The sequence below is a fragment of the Prionailurus bengalensis genome, chromosome B1 (assembly GCF_016509475.1).
Source record: "Prionailurus bengalensis isolate Pbe53 chromosome B1, Fcat_Pben_1.1_paternal_pri, whole genome shotgun sequence".
Classification (NCBI taxonomy): domain Eukaryota; kingdom Metazoa; phylum Chordata; class Mammalia; order Carnivora; family Felidae; genus Prionailurus; species Prionailurus bengalensis.
The window spans coordinates 137,856,694-137,882,338 of NC_057344.1; the positions used below are offsets into that span (position 1 = coordinate 137,856,694).

Genomic DNA, 25,645 nt, shown 5'->3' on the forward strand with positions numbered 1-25,645 from the left:
GTCTGTAACCCCTTGATGATAGGCAGCAGTCCTGTGGAAGTGGGTGACACAGCAAACACCCTAAATAACTCAAACAACTTGCTAGAGCCGTTCTGCCCCCAACCTTTATCGACAGTATTAAATTTAGGTTTCATTGTTATGCTGATCCAAGGAATTCACTTAGATTTTTTTTTAAGTTTATTTATTAGAGAGAGAGAGAGAGAGAGAAGGCATGAGTGGGGAGGGGCAGAGAGAGAGGGAGAAAGAGAGAATCCCAAGCAGGCTCTTCACTGTCAGCACAGAGCCCGATTTGTGGCTTGAACTCAAAAACTGAGAGATCATGACCTGAGCTGGAACCAAGACCAAGAGTCAGTCGCTTAACCAACTGAGCTACCCACGTGCCCCTCACTTAGATGTTTTTAAACTAGGAGAGTTCGAGAGTGAATTTCTTTTCAGCAAATGACTCTAACTATACCTGAAAATTACAGACTTCTGCATATGATACCTGACTTAAAGATGATATTCGGGGGGGCGCCTGGGTGGTGCAGTTGGTTAAGCGTCCGACTTCAGCCAGGTCACGATCTCGCGGTCTGGGAGTTTGAGCCCCGCGTCAGGCTCTGGGCTGATGGCTCCGAGCCTGGAGCCTGTTTCCGATTCTGTGTCTCCCTCTCTCTCTGCCCCTCCCACGTTCATGCTCTGCCTCTCTCTGCCCCAAAAATAAATAAACGTTGAAAAAAAAAATGATATTCGGACCGACATGGTTGCCACTCTGAAGAAGTAATTTTAGACAAGCTAATGGTTAGAAAAGCAGAGTTCAAGTTCCCAAAAGTTTATGGCACTGTAGTGACTCAGTAAGTTTTTTTCACATCTTACTTAGCCCCAAGGAAATACCTAAGTGTTTCAATTACTAAGTTGTTAGGTCCAAACAACCTAATAGTAATAGTTCTCATCGTGTCCAACACGGTTGATATTTCGCTTGTAAATTGTTTATTTATTTTTATTAAACAATTTTTTTAATGTTTATTTTTGAGAGAGAGAGAGGGAGAGAGAGAGAGAGAGGGAGACAGAACGTGAGCAGGGGAGGGACAAAGAGAGACAGAGAAACAGAATCCGAATCGGGCTCCAGGCTCTGAGCTGTCAGCACAGAGCCTGAAGCGGGGCTTGAATCCACGAACTGTGAGATCATGACCTGAGCAGGAGTCAGAGGCTTAACTGACTGAGCCACATAGGTGTCCCTCTTTATTTATTTTTAAAGTTTATTTGTTTATTTTGAGAGAGAGAGCGAGTGGGGGAGGGGCAGAGAGAAGGAGAGAAGGAATCCCAAGCAGCCTTCGAACTCAGTGCAAAGCTCCTACACAGGGCTTGAACTCACAAACTGTGAGATCATGACCTGAGCTAAAATCAAGAGTCAAACACTTAACCAACTGAGCCACCCAGGAACCCTGTTTCCCTCATAAGTTTAAAGGCTCCTGTAGTGCCCCTGTGAGTAGGGTTCCTGGTTAACTTTGAATTTCAGATAAGTGAATTTTTTTTATTGTATTTCTCAAATATTGCAGAGACCTGCATTAAAAATTATTCATTGTTTGTCTGAAGTTCAAATTTAACCAGATGCCTGTATCTTCATTTGCTAAATCTGACAACCATGTGGTGAATGTATTGAGGTTTGCCAGGATCCCTTGGCACATAGTTTGGAAACCACAGATCTATAGCCCTAGGCCAATTTTTATTTATTTATTTATTATTATTTTTTTTTTAAGTTTATTTATTTTTGAGACCGAGAGAGACAAAGCATGAACGGGGGAGGGGCAGAGAGAGAGGGAGACACAGAATCGGAAGCAGGCTCCAGGCTCTGGGCCATCATCAGCCCAGAGCCCGACGCGGGGCTTGAACTCGCGGACCGTGAGATCATGACCTGAGCTGAAGTCGGACGCTCAACCGACTGAGCCACCCAGGCGCCCCCCTAGGCCAATTTTTAAAGTCTAATTTTACTTATTTAAAATTAATGTCATATACATGAATTTTCCAAAAAATAATTTTAAATAAAGCTAAATTTCCCAAAATATTTTGTGACTGAGTTTGTGAGTAGACCTGTTTAAATTATGAGGAGTGGGGCTTATGTTGACTAATGACAGTCTGGCCTGTGCCTGAAGTCACCTGAGGTCATTTGAATCAACAAGACCTGAGTGCCAGACCAAAGCTTCTGGTACTTTACATGGTTCAGCACGGAAAGTTGCTTCAAGAGCTGAAGTAATTAAGTCATATTAATTTTTTAATCTTCTAATTTGCCTGTGCGTTTTTTGTCTGTCACTTATAACTCAGGATTGTAATTCCCTCAATTTTACAACCAAAATGGTAATTCACTGGAGAACAAATCTGGAGGCCTTCATTATTGTGGTGCTGACCTAACCATCAAATCGCCACTATTTTTCTTTTAGGGAGCTCCGTGGATATGCTGTATACTTTTGCAAATTGCTCAGGACTGGACTTGATCTTTGGTCTAAATGCCTTACTACGAACAGCAGATTTGCAGTGGAACAGTTCTAATGCTCAGTTGCTCCTGGATTATTGCTCTTCCAAGAATTATAACATTTCTTGGGAACTAGGCAATGGTAAGTGCCCCCGGGGACCTTTCACTAACAAGGAGATTACCCTTTGGCATTAGTTGTTCCTATTTATGACATTCTTTTTTTTTTTTTTTTAATTTTTTTTTTCAATGTTTATCTATTTTTGGGACAGAGAGAGACAGAGCATGAACGGGGGAGGGGCAGAGAGAGAGGGAGACACAGAATCGGAACCAGGCCCCGGGCTCTGAGCCATCAGCCCAGAGCCCGACGCGGGGCTCGAACTCGCGGACCGCGAGATCGTGACCTGGCTGAAGTCGGACGCTTAACCGACTGCGCCACCCAGGCGCCCCTATGACATTCTTTTTAATATTAGCAAATATTCTTCTGGCTTGGCACACTTGTACCCGTGCTCAACAGTGCAACTTTTCTGCTTATGGCAGAAAACTCCTTTATATATCCCAGAACCTATTGTTAATCCCAGTTTTGTTTTACTTGAGCTGAAGACAACTAGTTGGACCCAGAAACTTCCACAGCTCCCAGGTTCACTTGACATTTTTAGGGTCACTTAATCCTATTACGGATGGCAGGCTGGACTCAGCAAAACTGTAAAGCAGGCACTTTGCTTTTACCCCCCTTCCATTTCTTTCTCTGTTTCTCCACCTGTCAGTTTATCTTAGCAACTCCATCCCAACCGTCATGATATGCTTAAGCTAGAAATTCCTAGTATAGAATCCTACCCAGGTCAAGCTCCTGATTGTTTCCTTCCTTCTTGACTTTTTTTGCAAGGAATTTGTAAATTCTAACTAAAGTACTAATGATCAGCCACATTCATTTAAACATATTTTTGGTGCTTTTTCCACACATGAGCCAATGGAACTGAAAAAAAATGGGAAATGAGATGTAGTGATATCATGGACACATACTCCATTCCCGGAACAGCTCTGAGCATTTAATAAGTATTATTTTATCTTTATAACCACCCTGCGGTGGATACAATTATGACTTTCATTTTACACATGACCAAAGCAGGCACAAAAATTTAGATAAATAACTGTGTGATGCTGGGCTACCAAGTGGAGGACTTGGGATTTGAACCCAGGTAGTCTGGCTCCTGAGCAAGGTCCCTGCTTTCTTGGGGGATCCATCCTAGAGGAAGGGAAGCAGATCAACAAGAAGGCAAGCAAAGAAATAAGATATATGTCTATAGTGGTGTGTATTATAGTAATGTCTAGAAGCAGATTTAGAGATCAGGTTGCTGAGAGTTACTGGCAAATTGAAGCACAGAACATAGAATATAGGGGTAGAGGTAACCATATCTTACTTAGCTAGATGCTGAACGACTTTGAATAATGGCAGCCACATGGACAATGGGTCATCTGAACCCATCCTTACACATCTCTATATATCCCTCCCTCCCTACTTTTCTACTGAACCCATTCCCCACCCGTGCTCTTCAGAGTAAGATAAAAGAGCTATGCCATCATGATTTCCTCTTCCTTGGGCTCCATTTTGCAAGGAAGAGGTCTGTTTTCCAGAGACAAGGAGAAGGGAGACCCTGGGCAAGGTGTTTTGGGGAAGTAGATTGAACACTTCTGTGTCCCCCTCCCTTGTGTTCAGCGTGGCCATTTCTAAGCTCACCTGTACATCTGATTTGTGAATGAACAGTCTTTTTTTTTTCAATTTTTTAAAATGTTGATTTATTTTTGAGAGAGAGACAGAGACAGAGAGCAGGGGAAGGGCAGAGAGAGGGAAACACAGAATCTGAAGCAGGCTCCAGGCTCTGAGCTGTCAGCACAGAGCCTGACGTGAGGCTGGAACTCACAGACCTCGAGATCATGACCTGAGCTGAAGTCGGAGGCTTAACCGACTGAGCCACCCAGGTGGCTGTGAATGAACAGTCTTAATAAGACCTTTAATGGCATTGAGAAATCAGTTTTTAAATGTCTTCCCCTTTTACCCAAACTTTTTGTCTTTTTAAAGTAAATTAGTTTATTAAAGACTGGATGTAGACTATTTCCAAAATACCCATTAGTTTAATATCCCCATTAATTAACTTCAAATTGTTTTAGTGCCCTCTCACACTTCAGTTTTGTCATTTAAATTTTTGTTTTACTGAAGTATCTTCTTTATAAAAAGGGAGGTTTTACTATTCTTGCCTTTGGACTCTAAATTTTTGTAATTGGGAAATGTTTTCCTGCTTTTATATGCTGCCATTTTGTTTGTGGTTTTTTTTTTCATTTTATTAAAAAAAAATTTTTTAACATTTATTTATTTTTGAGACAGAGACAGAGCATGAACAGGGGAGGGTCAGAGAGAGGGAGACACAGAATCTGAAACAGGCTCCAGGCTCTGAGCTGTCAGCACAGAGCCCGACGCGGGGCTCGAACTCACGGAGAGCGAGATCATGACCTGAGGTGAAGTCAGACGCTTAACCGACTGAGCCACCCAGGTGCCCCTTTGTTTGCTTTTAAATGCAAAATTTCTAGATACATGATTATTTTGAGAATTGCTGTCTTTCAGAACCTAACAGTTTCCGGAAGAAGGCTGGTATTTTCATCGATGGATTGCAGTTAGGAGAAGATTTTGTCAAGTTGCATAAACTTCTAGAAAAATCCACTTTCAAAACTGTGAATCTCTATGGTCCTGATATTGGCCAGCCTCGAGGAAAGACTGTCAAGATGCTAACGAGGTAGGAACTAGAGGAAGCAGAACCACTTTTCTTAAAAATAATATTTCTCTCTGGTGGAGAATCCTCATGTTATTAAACCATTTGCTACCTAAGCAAATGTTTTACCAAAAGAGGAAAAGATTGACTGGCTCAGAATACCAAGAATCTGGGGGCAAATGGAACCTACAATATAATTTGTATAAGAATTAGGGAGTTTGTACTTGGCCTGATACTAAAGCAGTAACCAGCCCATTTCTAAGAAATGAAACTCCTGTGCATATATTGTGTACATATATATATTGTGCATATGAGGATTAAGTGAAGATCATAATAGATTTCTTTTTCTAGTTTCCTGAAGGCTGGGGGAGAAGTGATTGATTCAGTTACATGGCACCAGTAAGTATGTCTCCTGCTCTTAGTACTAAGAAAGTAATGCTAGTTTTACTTATTACTTAGTTTTCAAAAATGTGTTTTCATTTAACTGCTAATGCATAGTTCCAATAAGAAACAAATAATATCTCAAGCAGCACTGTACTACACACTTAATATTAATAAAACAAAAGTTTTAACTTTATTTTAAATAATGTGGTAGGTTCTATAAGATCAAGGCATACTATCATTTAAATCATGGAGCAGATAAGTAGCTAAGATCAATATGCTTGCCAAAGAATGGGTAACCCGTAAGTACCTGCACTGTGACTATGTCTTTTCAAAACAGAGTAACTGATTCCCTTCCATCTTGGTCTTTTCTTACTAGAACAACTCTTCCTCCTCCTCCTCCTCCTCCTCCTCCTCCTCCTCTCCCTCCTCCCCCCCCTCCTCCTCCTTCTTCTTCTTCTTCTTCTTCTTTCTCTTCTTCTTCTTCTTCTTCTTCTTCTTCTTCTTCTTCTTTTTCTTCTTCTTAATAACAGAGGGGTGGGAAGAGGTAGGAAGGAGAGCAAGGGAGCCAACTAACTTAAAAGCAGAAAGTAAAGTTTGTTTATTTGTTTGTTTCTGAATATTTTCTGAATAATTTAGCTACTACTTGAATGGACGAATTGCTACCAAAGAGGATTTTCTAAACCCTGATGTGTTAGACACTTTTGTTTCATCTGTGCAAAAAATTTTCCAGGTAATAGCCTTTTTTTTTTTTAATGTAGAGTGGTCCCCTTTATCTGCAGGGTATATGGTCCCAGACCCTCAGTAGATGCCTGGAACCACAGGCAATATCAAAACCTAAATTGCCTGGAACCACAGGCAATATCAAAACCTAAATATACTTTTTCCTATACATATATTCCTATGATAAAGTTTAATTTATAAGTTAGGCACAGTAAGAGATTAACAACAACTAATAATAAAATAGGACAATTATAATAATATACTGTACTAAAAGTTATATGAATGTGTTCTCTCAAAATATCTTCTCATAGTGCACTCACTCTTCTTGTGGTGATGTGAGATGATAAAATGCCTACGTGGTGAGAGGAAGTGAGGCAAATGACATTTGTATTGTGACATAGCATTAGGCTACTATTGACCTTCTGATGATAGGTCAGAAGGAGGATCATCTGCTTCCAGACCACGGTTGACTATGGGTAACCGAAACTGCAGAATCGCAGATAAGGAGGCACGTCTGTAAAACCAGTCCTTATTGTGTAGTCTAGCTAATTCTAAATTCTATAAGTATATAAATTTACATGTTTTTCCAATTTTAGATAACAGGTACTTATTCACCATCAGTCCCCCTTACCATCAGATCTTATCCATGCATATTGATTAAAAATTAAAAATACCTCCTTATGGAATAGCCTCACGGGCCATAGGAATGGGATTATTTAAATTCCTTCCACAATTTAGTATTCCAGTAAAAGTAAATTGCCCAAGACCTCCATGACCACGAACATGTTTTGGTGTAACTATATTGGACAAATCAGTCTGGGAACACAAAGTTTTAAACGTCATTAATCTTCAACACCGTATTTGGCCAGCTTGTTTGCAAATATAATGGGGACTTTCCTGTTCCACAGGTTGTTGAGGAGACCAGACCCCACAAGAAAGTTTGGTTAGGAGAAACAAGCTCTGCATACGGGGGTGGAGCGCCATTGCTGTCCAACACCTTTGCGGCTGGCTTTATGTGAGTGAAGCAGCACCGCCTCAGGGGCCAGGCTGCAGCATTCTCCTGGCCTTTTATTAAACAGATTCTACTGAGACGGCTCATCAGCCAAAAAGCTGATCAAAGAAAGTTTCTAGGGCTGAGACCCAAAATTCATGCCGCATTTTGTAAGAAATTTTATTCAAGTTTGTTGGACATCTTTAATGGGTGTCCCTAATTAATCATCGTATGAATGAATTGCTTTAGAAGTGTTGTTCCTTAATTATGGCCCATAAATATGCCAAGGATTCTTTCCTCCATAAGCGAATGTAAAAGAGTGCCTCTAGAGGTTTGAGTCTGAGAAGGATTCTTAGTGTACTTTTATAGTAGCTTTATTCATAGATTCCCAAGGAGTTTAGAGTCGGAAGTGTGAGGTCTCACCAGAGGAACTACCAATGAGTTTAAAGACTTACTAAATCACCTCTTTATCCAACCACCAGAAACTTGATTGCTTTTTTTTTTTTTTAATTTAAATTTAAGTTAGTTAACATACAGTATAGTATTGGTTTTGGGAGCAAAACCCAGTGATTCATCACTTACATGCAACACCCAGTGCTCATCCCAACAAGTGCCCTCCTTAATACCCATCACCCTTCAGCCCATTCCCCTACCCACCTCCCCTCCAGCAACCCTCAGTTTGTTCTACAGAGAACAAACTCTCTGTTTTTATCTTATTTCATTTTTCCTTCCCTACCCCATGTCCTTCTGTTTTGTTTCTTAAATTCCACGTATGAGTGAAGTCATATGATATTTATCTTTCTCTGACTTATTTCACTTAGCATAATACCCTCTAGTTCCATCCACGTTGTTGCAAATGGCAAGATTTCATTCTTTTTGATCACTGAGTAATATTCCATTGTATGTATCTACCACATTTTCTTTATCCATTCATCATCAGTCAATGGACATTTGGGTTCTTTCCATACTTTGGCTATTATTGATAGTGCTGCTATAAACATTGGGGTTCATATGCCCTTTTGAATCAGCATTTTTGTATCCTTTGGACAAGTACCTATTACAAATCTGATTGCTTTAAACAACTGGCTTACTTATATTCCATAACTCCATTAACACTCTTAATCTATAGTTCTATATCCTCACACTGAGACTTATTCTCTTTCCTCTCCTATCCTCATTCTTTTAAATCCATAATAAAAAAAATCATTTCTGCTCATGAGGGGTATGAGGAGGAGAATGAAGGATAAAGGTGTTTGTTTTGCCATCCACCAAAGATGGAGGGAGTAGAGGGGGACAGCCATAAAAGTCTAGGCGTAATTTTACTTGTTTTACATTGTACTACTGTTGACTACAAGCAACCTTCTCTTTAGCCCTTACATGGGTCTGGGAGTGGGGAAATGGGGAGGGTATCCAGCAAGATGGACAACGATTGCCTGGAGGGTGAAAATTTGTCTATTCTGCTTTGCAGAAGTTTTCTTACCCTGAAAGAAACTCATATGGCATATTAATAGTATTCTAGGATTTATTATCATGCTCAAGTGTGGGAACATGTAAAGGAAAGGATAGTCTCCATTTCATTTGAATAGCTTATTTGTAATTAATACCGCTTTTCTGGTTTCCTGTCAATTCCTCCCACATAGATGAATAAATCAGAATAGTGTGTAATTAGAATTGAGTTTTTTTCTTTTCCAAACCTGAGGAAAGCTGGTCCTCCCTCCCTTTCAGGTGGCTGGATAAATTGGGCCTGTCGGCTAGAATGGGCATAGAAGTGGTGATGAGGCAAGTGCTCTTTGGAGCTGGAAACTACCACTTAGTGGATCAAAACTTCGAACCTTTACCTGTAAGTGATTGTTATTTTCCTATTGCTATGAGTAGAATAGAGTATATTGAACACCCCTGTATCAAGCTCCTAATAAAAGTCAATCCTGTCAATAAATTTAGTATTCTTAACAAGTAGACCCTGAAATGATGAATTGGAAGAAACCTTAGAGATCATCCATTCTAATGTGTGCCACCTGGGGTGTGTTATGGGTTTGGTTTTTTCCTAATGTTTATTTATTTATTTATTTTGAGAGTGAGAGAGTGAGCAAGCGAGGGACAGAGAGAGAGAGAGAGAGAGAGAGAAAGAGAATCCCAAGCAGGCTCCATGCTGTCAGCACAGAGCCCAATGTGGGGCTCAAACCTGTGAACTGTGTGATCATGACCTGAGCAGAAATCAAGAGTCAGATGTTTAGCCAACTGACCCACCCAGGGACTCCGGGATTTTTTTTTTTTTTTTTAAAGGGACCATTTGAAACTTTGTGACTCCGATTTTACAAGATAACAAACTTGGGTCAAAAACAATGTTTTGCAAATTAAATCAAAGTTAAAATTACCTACAGTATCCAAAGCTTCAAAAGTTTTTTATGCATGAAATTATAATTTATTTAACTTTGAGATAAATCAGTACTATATATTTGTTCAAAAATCTCACCCGAAGAATTGGCTATCTTGTTAATAATCTTCAAGATATTTATGAATACAGTGTCAGTTTTAACCTACCTCTGACTGCATCTGGTGCTAAATCAGGAGATGTAGACTTTTTATATAAAAAGCCACCTGGAAATATATGTCTAAAACTTGGAATAGTATAGATACAGCCCTGAGAAGTAGGACCTTGATTTTTGTAGTCTAAAATGGCAGTTGAGGATATGTATTTTCAAGGAATAATTCCTAAGGGAATTATTTGAATACTGTAGGAAAGCTAAGAAAGTTTGGCAGAAAGTACATGCCAAAATATAAGCTAGGTTTTTGTGGTTTGTAGATAGATTTCCCAACAAAGTTGCTTTTAATCTATAGTAGTCCAAACTCACAAAGCACCTGGTTCATAACTTTTAAAATTTTTTTACAAAATGACCTTGTAACAAGTGGAATATATCTTCGCCAAGTATATTATAAATCAACTATAGAGTTAAACCAAACATGATAATTTCATTAGACAAATATCCCAAATCTGCTGCTGGCCCTTTCTGAAATGGACCTTGAACAAGGAAGGTACATAAATAGTTTCTACAAAATTTACTTTGCCTAGAAATTAGCCAGCTTATCTTGTCAGTCTTTGTAAATAGTACCATGTTGTCTATATCTTTTCAGTGCCCAAACATAAACCTTTGGCTTAAGATCCTTTGTGTTTTTTTGATTGCTTGTTTTTTAATTAGTTAATTAATATTTTAGTTTTAGAGAGAGAGCACAAGCAGGGGAGTGGGGCAGAGAGGGAGAGAGAGAATCCCAAGCAGGCTTCATGCTCAGTGCTGAGCCCAAAGAAAGGTTTGATCCCACGACCCTGGGATCATGACCTGAGCCGAAATCAAGAGTCAACCAACTGAGCCGCCCAGGCACCCCCTTCCTCAAGATTCACAGTCATCTAGAAAAACTTGCAAGAGTAAATGGTACCTTTAACATCTGCAGGGTCCAAGGGAATCAGTCTTAAATCCAACATACATGGCTGTTTCCTTATTTGATTTGTATAACAATCTTGGAAGCTGGCAAAGCAGGTGTCTTAGATCAATTGTCCAGATGAGGAAGTTCAAACTGAGACAAGGTTTTGGGATAAGCTGGCTGTCACACAGTTGTCCCATGTTACTCTAGAATTCCATACAAATCCTGGCTCTGAGGCCTGAATGCTTTCTATCCTACCAGTCACCAAATCATGCTGAAGTTATGTCTCCTTTTTATTTTTTTTTATTTTATTATTTTTTTAAAAATTTTTTTTCAACGTTTATTTATTTTTTGGGACAGAGAGAGACAGAGCATGAACGGGGGAGGGGCAGAGAGAGAGGGAGACACAGAATCGGAACCAGGCTCCAGGCTCTGAGCCATCAGCCCAGAGCCTGACGCGGGGCTCGAACTCATGGACCACGAGATCGTGACCTGGTTGAAGTCGGACGCTTAGCCAACTGCGCCACCCAGGCGCCCCCATGTCTCCTTTTTAAATGTTTAGTTGATTCTGCTCTTGTCTCCAGTGAAAAATTTGAATGTAAGCAGAGAAACAAAAGCTGTTTGCCCTGTTGAGTCTACATTTCCTCAGCTCAAGAAGGAAGAGTTGGAATATACATGAGTATATTCTTCAAAAAAATTAACAACTAGGCACCTGAGTGGCTTAGTCAGATAAGCCTTCAACTCTGAATTTCAGGTCAGGTTATGATCTCAAGGTTGTGAGATTGATCCCTGCTCTCTCTGTGCCCCTCCCTTGTGTGCACACTCATGTGTGTGCTCTCTCTCTCTCTTAAAATAAATAAATAAATAAATAACCCCCAACAAACTTTTTATTACGGAAAATTTCAAGTAGAGAGAAAAGCATTTAATCCTCAGTTTTGTTTAATCCATAATCCTACCCACTCCTCACCTCCCACCTACTGGATTACTTTCAAGCAAATCTCAGATGTATCACTATCCATCAGTAGGTCAGTATGTATCTCCTTAGACAAACATAAAATATTATCATACTTTAAAATATTAACAGTAATTCTCAATATCATCAAATGTTTAGTCAGTGGGTGTTTCACATTTTCCTTACTGTCACAAGTGTTTTTATTTATTTATTTTTCAAATGTATTTAATAGTTGGCCTAGTCACTTCAGGATACAAACAATATCTATATATTGCATTTGGTTGAAATATCTCTTAAGTCTGCTAATCTTGAAGTTTCCCTTCCCACTCCTTTTTTGTGTTATGGAATTAATTATTGAAAGAGAGCAGGCAATTTGTTCTGTGGTGTTTCCCACATTCTGAATTTTGCTACATTTCTTCCTGCACTGTCCTTTAGTATGTTCCTCTGTTTCTTGTAAACTGACAGTTAGATCTAGAGGCTTGAGCTTATTCAGATTTTTGGTTTTTGTTTTGTTTTGCAATACAAAACTTTTTTTTTTAAGAATTTTTAAAATGTGTTTTATTTATTTATTTATTTATTTATTTATTTATTTATTTATTTATTTTGAGAGAGAGCAGGAGAGGTGCACAGAGAGAGGGAGAGAGAGGATCCCAAGCAGGCTCCATGATGTCAGCTCCGAGCCCAACACGAGGCTCAAACTCAACAAACCGTGAGATCATGACCTGAGCTGAGATCAAGAGTCAGACACTTAACTGACTGAGCCACCCAGGCGCCCCTGCAATAATTCTTCAAAGGAGATGTGGCATGCTTCCATCAACAGGCACATGATCTCTGGTTTTCTCTCTCTCTCCTTTTTTTTTTTTTTTTTAAACCTTGATAGCTAGCGATGATTGTTGCCTAACCCATTCAGGAATGGGGATTATAAGGTTCTAAAAGAAATTATTTTACGGGCACCTGGCTGACTCAGTCCGTGGAGTGTGTGACTCTCAATCTCCGGGTTGTGGGTTTGAGCCCCATATTGGGTGTAGAGATTGCTTAAAAATTAAAAAAAAAAAAAAGTAAAGAAATGAAGTATTTTAATCTCTTAAGCAGATAGAAGTTTTATTGTAAAAACCTGCCTTTTTTTTTTACAAAAAAGTGTGTGTACATGTGCATACCTAAAAGTTCTGCTTTGAGCTTTGCTTTGAATTCTTGGTGATAGATAATAAAGAACATTTAAACTCTCTCAGCAATGAATTGCATTCTTGAAGATATAACTCCTAGTGGTCATGGCTTTCAGAATTGTGGGAATACAGTCCTCCCATGATAAAAATAAACAGACAAGAAATTGCCCTCAGATTCATGGTGGGAACATGGATCAAAAGATGTATTCCATTTAAATACCTCTAGGATAACAGTCACAGTCTTTGTAAGGTTAACTATTTGCTCACACTGTTTTTGATACATAAAGAAATAAGTAAAGATCTACTTTTGTCCCTCCTTTCCCCAACCACCCAACTAGGATTATTGGCTATCTCTTCTGTTCAAGAAATTGGTGGGCACCAATGTATTAAGGGCAAGCGTGAAAGGTCCAGACAGCAGGAAACTTCGAGTATACCTTCACTGTACCAACATCAACCAGTAAGTATGTAACACGCCCTTTTCCAGTCAAGTTTTAATCAGTAATATGTCCTTCCTGATAGCATGATACTAAAATAATAACTATAGCTACAAAAAAAAAGCCATCTGTCATTTCTGGTGAATCAGAACTCTTTAAATAGTGAGGACCCACTAGGAAGTAGGGGAATGATCTGGATGGAAATTCTGAAAAGTGTCAATAGATTTAATTTTATTGTTTGTTTTAGTTTTTTTTTAAATAATGATAGAAAAAGCTGCTGTTTGTATGGTTTATAATTTGAATTCATAGGAACCCACAAAATTCACTTTATTATTTAACCTTTCTGTGTCTGAACATGGGTGGGCTGACCAGCTTCCTGGCAACTCAGCCTGGCTAAGCAGCAAAGATCTCAGAATGCTGTCACCCAGAAAATGGTAGTGTGAAGAAAAATATTGTTTAAATTATCTTTTCAGGGGCGCCTGGGTGGCTCAGTCGGTTGAGCGTCCGACTTCGGCTCAGGTCATGATCTCACAGTCTGTGAGTTCGAGCCCCGCATCGGGCTCTGTGCTGATGGCTAAGAGCCTGGAGCCTGCCTCGGATTCTGTGTCTCCCTCTCCCTCTGCCCCTCCCCTGCTCATGCTCTGTCTCTCTCTGTCTCAAAAATAAATAAAAACATTAAGAGAAAAATTTTTTTTAAAAAATTAAATTATCTTTTCAAATAAGACCACATGAGGTGTCCAATGTAATCATGAAAGGAAGGATAAAAAGAGGGCCCACCATCATTATAGATACTAATACTTAGTCTCCATGATTATGTTTGTAATTGAGTTTTTAATTGCTTAAGTTAGATAACTATTTTTATTGAGTTAATCCATTTGCTTTTAGCCCAAGGTATAAAGAAGGAGATTTAACCCTGTATGCCTTAAACCTCCACAATGTCACCAAACGCTTGCAGTTGCCGTATCATTTATTTGACAAACAAGTGGACAAATACCTCGTAAAACCTTTAGGGCCTGATGGATTGCTTTCTAAGTGAGTAATTTTCCTTTCTTCATTTCAAACTTTCACAAAATTCACTGGTATTTATCAGAATAGAGAGTGTTGATAGGGAGCAAAAAAAAAAAAGTCAACGATTTCAAGTTCTAACAATTCTTAATATTCGTGAAGTTTATAGATGAATACTTACCCATACAGGTATAACTCACTCAGAGTCCAACGCAAAAGGATATGAAAACATTTAGCAGTTAACTTAGGGAATATTTTGCATTTCAAAACAACTTGATACTTCAAAATCCCCTCAAGACATTGAGATTATTTGCTCAAAAAAGAGTTATAATTCTTGGTAACAGAGTCAGTAAAGCAAAAGACACCTAAGTATGATTGTACTAAGGGCACAATATTACTCCATGTAAGCTGTCACTCTCTTACCATGTTAAAGTAGTTTTATATTGGCTAGAGTAAGAAAATAAAATGTCCAGAAGTATAGCTTTGAGGTGAATTATTTGAAGTTGGTCATAATCATTATGGTTTTAAAAGCCAGTCATTGGATATGTCTTATAAGAGACCGTATTGAACAGAATACCCTAAATAACTATGACCCTTGAAGAGTCAGGCCCAAAACCATTGTAAGATTCTGTCCAATGTGTGTTGGAAGGAGCTCTTTTTATCATGACTCTTCTCACATTGGAGAATAAAAAATTATAAGAGTTTACAACATTCTCATCATCTCCTCCTGTCTTTGCAAATGAGTGATGTTTTCAGTGATAATTAGCATCAGAACCTGACAAAGGACAGTAAGCATGCTTTCTCCAAAGACCTATCTTCCATAGGCAAACATCATTAACATTGGGTACCATTGTTTATTTTTCCCCTATGCTTTATTTTACCACAACTGTAATCACACAATGCCTAATGGGAAAAGAAAAAGGGAGGGCACCCACAAGTTTTCCAAAATGTCTTTCCATACATAGCCTTTGTAGACATTTTTAATGGGCTACATGTTTTATGAAATATCGTGGTTTACTTACCCATTTTCTTGCTGTTTAAACCTTCTCTTTTTTGTAAAGTAAATAATACATATTTGGGTAACCCATACTTTTTTTTTTATTTGGGTTCTAAGTTTTGGGGTATTTTTAGCATATTTTTGTCTGATGCTGACAAGGGAAAAGCTTTTCTGAAGTAACTGAATAATAGTTGTAGAGTTGGAAGTGTGTTAAGAGATATTTTAGTCCAACCTTAGATGGGTAGTTTAAGCCATTCAGCTGTTTGATGGCTCATCTGTTGGATCTCGAAGCCTCTCCAGGCAGCTGTCCTCTCAAGGGTAATGTGAGCCTCTTTCTGCTTTTCATCTCCTGTTTTGAGTTCTGTCCTGGAGAGCAGAGGTCGGAAACTGCACCTCATGCGTATGGACAAGTGGGTTTAGAGAGCTTTTTTTCCCTCTTTTTCTCGTGGTAGGGGAGGTTGGCATGCACTCCGTATTCTTATTTTTACTAAGTTATGAACATTTTAAAATTGACAACTATGAAAATATCTGGATTTCTATCTTTTCTTTAAAAGATAGATACTCTAGGGGCGCCTGGGTGGCGCAGTCGGTTAAGCGTCCGACTTCAGCCAGGTCACGATCTCACGGTCCGGGAGTTCGAGCCCCGCGTCGGGCTCTGGGCTGATGGCTCAGAGCCTGGAGCCTGTTTCCGATTCTGTGTCTCCCTCTCCCTCTGCCCCTCCCCCGTTCATGCTCTGTCTCTCTCTGTCCCAAAAATGAATAAACGTTGAAAAAAAAAAAAAAAAAGATAGATACTCTAGCAACTCTGGGCTTATTTCCCCAAGTAGATGGAGTTGAATTGGGGGTGTTTACTTGAAACAGGTTCTTCACAGTCCCTCCGTGATCCTGTTACCTCTATGACCCTGTCCTACTGCACTTGCACATATAAATTCCTTGGCTCTTGTGGGCCCTTGACTTTGCTACCCTTAATCTGGAACAATACCAAATACCTCATGTCCTCCAGAATAACTCCAATATCTGAAGGACAATTGGATTGTCGTCTCTCCAGGCTAAATATGCCATTTCTTCAATGATTCTTCTCTTTGTTTATCAGACCCTGTTGCATTCCGATCACACATTTCATGCTTATCAATTATTAATGGAAAATTCGTGAAATTATGGATTATGTTTTTTTACCCTAAATTCTGTGTGATGAGTGTATATTACTTATACTTTTATCTCTTTAAAATGTTGCAAAAAATAAAATAAAATGTTGCGAAAGTACCCCAGATAAGTTTGATGAGTGTACAGTCTGGACACGTTCATTCTAATGACCTCAGAGGGTTAAACGATGATAATCTTTAAAAAAAATCATTTTTTAATGTTTATTTATTTTTGAGAGAGAGAGAGGCAGAGTGTGAGCAGGGTCGGGCTGAGAGAGAGGGAGACACAGAATCCAAAGCAGGCTCCAGGCTCTGAGCTATCAGCAGAGTCCAACGTGGGGCTTGAACTCACCAACCGTGAGATCATGACCTGAGCTCAAGTCAGACACTTAATCAACTGAGCCACCCAGGCGCCCCCCAGAAAATCATTTTTAGTTGAACAACTTGTATAATTCCGACAGAAGGTCCTCCATAGTAAGTGTTTAGTATAATACCGACAGAAGGTCCTCCATAGTAAGCTTTGAGTGAGTATATTTTTAATATAAAAGCAGTATTCTATATTTATCTCAGATCAATTTTGTCCAGAATCCCTAATTCAGATTACTTTTGCTTGCTAATTCTGTTCAGCTCTGTTTCATCTGAAACTTGACAAGCATGCCTTCTATTTCTTGTCATCATGTTACTGACTTCAAAATATGAAACAAGATACTAATCTTGAATAAAATCCTACCCTGATTTACCCAGCCTGATGCAGAAATAATCAGCATGCTTTAAGCTTATACTCAATATATTGATAGCATACTTTAGCGATTTTTACAGCCGATTAAACAACATAGCCAGATGGTATAGGGTATTATCTTGCCCATGTTTTATCATCTTAACCCACAGCAGTATTAATTTATAATGATGAGGTTTACCTTTAAGCTCGCTGGCCTCTCCTAAAGCATTTCTGAAACTTTTTTATGTACCCTTGAAAATGGTTCTCAATTGCGTGCAGAACAGCTCTTACTACTGGCATATAGAGATGTTTTCAAGGCCTATTTTTGTTTGTGGTTTCCTGATGATGGTCATGGCATTTCCTCCCCAATCTCCTCTAAAAATTGATGTGATATAGGTACTAAAACAAAACTCACGCACATGTGGACTGAGTGTAAATGCAGTGCAGGCTTGATGGCCTCTAGCACAATCATGGTTATCTTTTATTTAAGACTTTAGGTACAGCCCCCAGAGCGGGGCACCTAACAAAGGTTAAATGGAAACTAATTTTTCTGCTGACTGATACTTAGGATAGAGTTTCAGGGATCTTTGTTTTTTGGTTTTTGGTTTTTGGTGGTTTTTTTTAGTGTTTATTTTGAGAGAGACAGAGAACGAGCAGGAGAGGGGCAGAGAGAGAGGGAGAGACAGAATCTGAAGAGGCTCTAGGCTCTGAGCTATCCGCACAGAGCCCAACACAGGGCTGAAACCCACAAACTGTGAGATCACATCCTAAGCTGAAGTTGGATGCTTAATCGACTGAGCCACCCAGGTGCCCCGAGTTTGAGGGATCTTTGATAATTCTAAATTGTAAACAACCAAACACTCGACAACTAATAAGCTAATATGCTCACACAGCGAAATCCTGTACAGCTGTTAAAATGATGTGGTGGATGAATGTTTAATGGTGTGAGCAAATGTTAACATGTGCTAAGGGAAAAAGAATCAAGTTTTAAGAGACTGGGGCACCTGGGTGGTTCGGTTTGTCAAGTGTCCCGACTTCGCCCCAGGTCATGATCTCAGGGTTTGTGATTTTGAGTCCCACATCGGGGTCTATGCTGTTAGCACAGAGCCGACTCTGAATCCTCTGTCCTCCTCTCTTTGCCACACCCCCCTCAAAAATAAACATAAAAAAAAAAGAGGGAGAGACTACATATTGTATCTCCATTTTTGTTTAAATGAAAATATGGGTGTAGCTACATAAAAGAGATGAAGGATATATTAAAAATGATTATGATGAGCGGCACCTGGGTGGCTTAGTCAGTTAAGCGTCCGACTCCTGATTTCAGCCCAAATCATAATCTCGAGATTTGTGGGATTGTGCCTCACATTGGACTCAGTGCTGCAGCATGGTGCCTGCTTCGGATTCTTTCTCTCCCTCTCTCTCTCTCTGGTCTTCCCTGCTCTTTCTCTCTCAAAATAAAAACTTAAAAAAAGAAAAAGAAAAAAATGGTTATGATGAATTAACCACTTACATTTATCAGAATAATGGTGATCATAGATATTTTTGTAGTGCTTACTATATGCAAGGCAATCTTATAAGTGTTCTACATATATTACATGTATTACATACATGTAACTCTGACATTAACCAATTTTCAACAATAAAATTTGGCGGGGGGGGGGCTCCTGGGTGGCTCAGTCGGCTGAGTGTCTGACTTTGGCTCAGGTCATGATCTCATGGATTGTAAGTTCGAGCCCTGCATCAGGCTCTCTGCTGTCAGTGTAGAGCCCACTTTGGATCCTCTGTCCTCCTCTCTTTCTGCATCTCCCCTGCTTGCTCTCTCAAAATATTTTAAAAAATAAAATAATATAAAATAAAAATTATTTTTGTATTGTAAAAACTTCATAGTGTTAAAATCACTTGAGAACAAGATCATAGAAATGTAAGCCATGTTTAGAATTATGGAATTAACTATCAGTGGAACTAAAAGCAGACTGAAGGTTTTCTTTTTAAGTCCCTGTTTATATTGGATCTGTTGCTGTGAGCATGTATTAATTTGATTTAAACAATAGTAAATGTGCATAAAAGATAACATTTGTCCTTAAGATATTTTTTACATTTCTTGACTTCGTTTTGAATTTGAATTCCAACAGTTGAATGCAAAGAAAACGTCGATTTTTTGGAAGCTTTTGGTTTAGTGAACCCTAAACCTAACCCTAACCTACAAAATAATTTTGTTGCACTCCAGCGATATATATTCTACCAGAATGTCTTAACAACATAAGAAATGCAAAATGAATGCATATCGCCTGGTGGAAAGGGAGTGAGAAGGTTTATGGGCACGGTGACAAGTGGGAAATTTTATGTCATTTTGCATGTTAAATTTGTGATATTTACATTCCCTTCTACCTATTTGCTTTATCTAAAAATGTTTTCAATTACCATCAAATAAAATTGCCACAAATCCAGAAGTTATGTCATGTTTATCCTTTTTATACCACCATAGTAGTGCCTACTATATAGATTATGTGTGTTCCATTTTCTATAAAGGGCCAGATAGTAAGTATTTCGGGCTTTGCAGGCCATATGGTCTCTGTCAGAATGACTCAGCTCTCCCAGTGTAGCTTAAAGATCATCTGGGTCAAATACCCAATATAGAATTGAAACAAGTTATATAATACAGGCTGTCACCATTTTTTTGGCCTTAAAAAGATGTCACAACTTTTGCAGAGAAGGTGGAGCATACACCACTTGGCTAACCTGGGTTTATCTTTCCCCTTTGCAGATCTGTCCAACTCAATGGTCAAACTCTGAAGATGGTAGATGATCATACCCTCCCGGCTTTGACAGAAAAACCTCTCCGCCCAGGAAGTACACTGGGCTTGCCAGCTTTCTCATATGGATTTTTTGTGATAAGAAATGCCAAAGTTACCGCTTGCCTCTGAAAATGAAAGGCATACACCATCCCTGAGATTGAATTTTTCAAGTGTATTGATAAGAGGAAAGCAAAACCCAAGCTATAGGAAGGCAAGCAGATACATTACAGATCAACTAGGGAAGCTATAGGGACACTGGGACACTCGCGGTGCTAGATTTAGCACAGTCTTTTGTTCTAAGTAGACCACTGCTAATAATAATACCTGGTGCCAAACACTACGCTCAGTGCTTTGCATGTTCTATTTTTACTTAAAGTTATTAAAAAGGTATATGGATGCTCCCAATATAGCCAGGAGGCAAGTAAGTGAGGGATACAGCACTATTTTTAAGAAAGTGCTTCGTTTTTATTTTAAAAAACAGTTATTAAAAGACTGCAGGATTCTTTATATGCTGTTTCTGTGGGCTCCCGTCAGAAAAAGTGTACTGCCACAATCTTCAAATTGTCTATAAATGAGAGAGTCTCTTTTCACCTTAACAGAGAGCTAGATTTATCTGCTGCTTCTCTTCTCGTTGTTCTTTGTCAACAATACTGCATGAGAGGACAGATGGTTAGAAGTGATAGTATAAAAAAAGAATTAACGACAATTCAGAGGGACTGGATTATGTAAACTTCAAATGAAATTTTAAAGCGACTGTAAATGAAATTGACCTACTTACCAAGAGGAGAAAATGTAATTTGATACATTATAACTACCTGTTGATGTTTACTTTTTTTTTTATAATTTTTTTTTAACGTTTTATTTATTTTTGAGACAGAGAGAGACAGAGCATGAACGGGGGAGGGTCAGAGAGAGAGGGAGACACAGAATCGGAAGCAGGCTCCAGGCTCTGAGCCATCAGCCCAGAGCCTGACGCGGGGCTCGAACTCCTGGACCGCAAGATCCTGACCTGAGCTGAAGTCCGATGCTTAACCGACTGAGCCACCCAGGTGCCCCTGTTGATGTTTACTTTTAACCCACCTTTAGTTCTTGTTTTAGTTGGGAAATTTTCGGAGGCAAGTGGCAGAAAACCCTGATTCAAATGGCTTAGACCATGAGGACATTTATAATCCTACATAACAAGAAGTTCAAGTAGGGCGGGCTCAGAATGTCATCCGGGAATCAGGTCCTTTCGACTCTGGTCTGTCACCTTTAGTGTTGGCTTCATTCTCCAGCTGGTGACGTGATGGCTGGAGTCGTGCCATAGACCCATTCGGACCCAGCAGCAGCCAGAGAAAGAAGATGAGCAACTTTTTCTGCATCTCCTTCATAGACTTGAAGAACCCTTTCTCAGAGGTTCTCTCAGCGAACCTCGTTTCATGTCTCCTCATGTCTTATTGGTCAGGAATGGGTCACGTGGCCATTCTCCCCAGTTACTGCAACATCAGTGAGATCCCTGTAATTGTCTCCTAGTGGTCTTTTGGAATGGAGAGCGTGTTGGGAAGTCCATGGCACTGACCACTCTGTTTCTGTGCTTTTATCAGTGACAGAAGGTATTGTTTTCTCCTATATCTTAATTTCTAGAGATAGAATTCTCTTTATATTTATGTCTGCTATGAATAGTCTCTATTAAATTTAAGTACATTTATAAAGAGGTAAAGACAACCCAGAGTCTGAATGCTTCAATACCCCTAAATTTTATATATAAATAGTTTTTTATATTTTCACATTTGAAATAAAGTAATTTTTATAACCTCAATATTGCATGATTATTCTTTTAATAAAACTTAAGCCTGGGGAAAAAAAAAGCCTGCAGATCCCTCCATTTGCAAGCCTTATTTTCCTTCAGCACTTTGTTTATACCTCCTACTTTTCTGTCCCTTCAGCTTCCCCCACATCAGAAGAGCTGACCTTGAAGAAAAGAGCTCATCAGGCACAAACACCATTTTCTCCCTGATCATGTCAACTCAATCATGAGCAAAGTCATATCCAATTTTTCTTTTTGCTGTCCCCTCTGCCACTTAATAAATTTAAAGCCTAATCTCTCACTTGTATTATTTTTTTGGTAACATTTATTTATTTTTAAGAGACAGAGACAGAGCAGGAGCAGGGGAGGGGCAGAAGGAGAGGGAGACACAGAATCTGGAACAGGCTCCGGGCTCTGAGCTGTCAGCACAGACCCCAATGCGGGGCTCAAACCCACAAACCGTGAGATCATGACCTGAGCCGAAGTCAGATGCTTAACCGACTGAGCCACCCAGGCGCCCCGCTCTCACTTGTATTATTATAATAATCTCTTAATTGTTCTCCCTGACTTTGCTTAAAATTCTTAAATGGTTCCCCACTTCATATAGTCACAATAAGGTTCTTCATAACCTGGCACCTGCCTCTTTCTTCAGCCTCAACTCTTGTTACTCTGACCATGGATTCTGTTCCCCCGCCAACGCATTGGTTGGGGGTCTGAACCTTTGGTGCTGCTCCTTCTGTTCTTCACCCAGACCAGTCTCCTAACTCTCCTCTCTGTGTGGCAAACTTTCATGTTTTTTGTTTTGTTTAGTCACTAAATTTATTCATTTATTTATTTTAATCTAGTAATTTACTTTTTTTTATAATTTACATCCAAGTTAGTTACCACATGGTGCGACAATGATCTCAGGAGTAGATTCCTTAAGCCCCTTACCCATTTAGCCCATCCCCCACCCCAAACCCCTCCAGCAACCCTTTGTTCTCTATATTTAAGAGTCTAATGTCTTGTCACCCTCCCTGTTTTAATATTATTTTTGCTTCCCTTGTGTTCATCTGCTTTGTATCTTAATGTCCTTATATGAGTGAAGTCATATGATATTTGTCTTCTCTGACTAATTTCGCTTAGCATAATACCCTCTAGTTCCATCCATGTAGTTGCAAATGGCAAGATTTCATTCTTTTTGATTGCTGAGTAATACTCTATTGTGTGTGTATGTATATATATATATACCACATCTTCTTTATCCATTCATCCATTGATGGACATTTGGGCTCTTTCCATACTTAGGCTATTGTTGATAGTGGTGCTATAAACATTGGGGTGCATGTATCCCTCCTAAACAGCATACTTGTATCCCTTGGATAAATACCTAGTAGTGCAGTTGCTGGGTTGTAGGGTTGTTCCATTTTTAATTTTTTGAGGAGCCTCCATACTGTTTTCCAGAGTGGCTGCACCAGCTTACATTCCCATAAGTAGTGCAAAAGAGATCCTCTTTCTCCACATTCTCACCAACATCTGTTGTTGCCTGGGTTGTTAATGTTAGCCATTCTGACAGGTGTGAGGTGGTTGGTATCCAATATGGTTTTGATTTGTATTTCCTGGATGATGAGTGATGTTGAGCATTTTTTTCATGTGTCCATTGGCCATCTGGATGTCTTCTTTGGAGAAGGGTCTATTCATGTCTTGGGCCCATTTCTTCACTGGATTATTTGTTTTTTGGGTGTTGAGTTTGATAAGTTCTCTGTAGATTTTGGACACTAACCCTTTATCTGATATGTCATTTGCAAGTATCTTCTCCCATTCCGTCAGTTGCCTTTTAGTTTTGCCGATTATTTCCTTTGCTGTGCAGATTTTTATTTTAATGAGGTCCCAATAGTTCATTTTTGCTTTTGTTTCCCTTGCCTCTGGAGACATGTTGAGTAAGTAGTTGCTGCAGCCAAGATCAAAGAGGTTTTTGCCTGATTTCTCCTCTAGGATTTTGATGGCTTCCTGTCTTATGTTTAGGTATTTCATCTATTTTGAGTTTATTTTTGTGTATGGTGTAAGAAAGTGGTCCAGGTTCATTTTTCTGCATGTTGCTGTCCAGTTTTCCCAGCACCATTTGCTGAAGAGACTGTCTTTATTCCATTGGTTATTCTTTCCTGCTCTGTCAAAGATTAATTGGCCATACGTTTGTGGGCCCATTTCTGGATTCTCTATTCTGTTCCATTGATCTGAGTTTCTGTTTTTGTGCCAATATCATACTGTCTTGATGATTACAGCTTTGTAATACATCTTGAAGTCCAGATTGTGATGCCTCCAGCTTTGGTTTTCTTTTTCAAGATTGCTTTGGCTATTCAGGGTCTTTTCTGGTTCCATACAAATTTTAAGATTGTTTGTTCTAACTCTGTGAAGAATGTCGGTATTATTTTGATAGGTATTGCATTGAATATGTAGATTGCTTTTTAACAATATTTGTTCTTCCTTTCCAGGAGCATGGGATATTTTTCCTTGTGTGTGTGTGTGTGTGTGTGTGTGTGTGTGTCTTCTTCAATTTCTTTCATAAGCTTTCTATAGTTTTCAGTGTATAGATTCTTCATATCTTTGGTTAGATTTATTCCTGGGTATTTTGTGGCTTTTGGTGCAATTGTAAATGGGATTGATTCCTTGATTTCTCTTTCTGTTGCTTCATTATTGGTGTATAGGAATGCAACCAATTTCTGTGCATTGATTTTATATCCTATAACTGCTGAATTCATGAATCAGTTCTAGCAGTTTTTGGTGGAATCTTTTGGGTTTTCCATATAGAGTATCATGTCATCTGTGAAGAGTGAAAGTTTGACCTTCCTGGCTGATTTGGATGCCTTTTATTTCTTTGTGTTGTCTGATGGCTGAAGCTAAGACTTCCAATACTATGTTGAATAACAGTGGTGAGAGTGAACATCCCTGTCTTGTTCCTGACCTTTAGGGGAAAGCTCTCTGTTTGTCCCCATTGAGGATGATATTAGCAGTGGGTTTTTCAGATATGGCTTTTATGATCTTGAGGTATGATCCTTCTATCCCTACTCTCTGGAGAGTTTTTTATCAAGAAAGGATGCTGTATTTTGTCAAATGCTTTCTCTGCATCTATTGAGAGGATTATCTGGTTCTTGTCCTTTCTCTTATTGATGTGATGCATCACATTGATTGTTTTGCAGATATTGAACCAACCCTGAATCCGAGGTATAAATTCCACTTGGTCATGGTGAGCAATTGTTTTAATGTATTGTTGGATCTGGTTGGCTAGTATCTTGTTGAGGATTTTTGAGTCCTTGTTCATCAGGGAAATTGGTCTGTAGTTCTCCTTTTTAGTGGAGACTTTGTCTGGTTTTGGAATCAAGGTAATGCTGGCTTCATAGAAAGAGTTTGGAAGTTTTCCTTCCATTTCTGTTTTTTGGAACAGCTTCAAGAAAATAGGTGTTAACTCTTCTTTAAATCAAACTTTCATGTTTATTAAGACCTTCTCTGGGGCACCTCGTGGCTCAGTCAGTTAGGCCTCTGACTCTTGATTTTGGCTCAAGGCATGATCTCATGGTTTGTGGGATCAAGCCCCTCATTGGGCTCTGCACTGACAGCATAGAGCCTCCTTGGGATTCTCTCCCTCCCTCTCTCTCTGCCCCTCCCCTGCTCATGTACACACATGGACTAAATAAATAAATAAATAAGACCTTCTCAAACACCAGTTTCTATAACTCTCCTGTCCTTTAAGAAGCTTTAGTCCCATTTCTCTGTTCCTTTGGCAGTTGAATATTTACTATGTCACTTATGATGCATTTTATTGGATCCATATATCTTTCCAACTTGACTCTAAGCTTATAAGAAAGAGGTACAATATCTAAATCATCTTTGCATTCCCTGTAATTATCATATTATCTGGCACACAGTAGCCACTCAGATGTTTCCTTAATGACAGAA

General features: G+C 39.2%; 1 protein-coding gene across 1 annotated transcript in view; it reads left to right on the forward strand.

Annotated features, from left to right (window-relative positions):
- Positions 1–20,571, forward strand: part of HPSE (heparanase) — a 39,608-nt gene extending 19,037 nt beyond the window's left edge. The window contains exons 4-12 of the mRNA XM_043572286.1: positions 2,415–2,588; positions 5,064–5,232; positions 5,560–5,607; positions 6,229–6,322; positions 7,221–7,327; positions 9,029–9,143; positions 13,174–13,292; positions 14,155–14,301; positions 19,896–20,571. Coding sequence (XP_043428221.1) covers positions 2,415–2,588; positions 5,064–5,232; positions 5,560–5,607; positions 6,229–6,322; positions 7,221–7,327; positions 9,029–9,143; positions 13,174–13,292; positions 14,155–14,301; positions 19,896–20,055 — 1,133 coding nt within the window. The 3' untranslated portion in view covers positions 20,056–20,571. The remainder of the gene's footprint in view (positions 1–2,414; positions 2,589–5,063; positions 5,233–5,559; positions 5,608–6,228; positions 6,323–7,220; positions 7,328–9,028; positions 9,144–13,173; positions 13,293–14,154; positions 14,302–19,895) is intronic.
- The last annotated feature ends 5,074 nt before the right edge of the window (positions 20,572–25,645 follow it).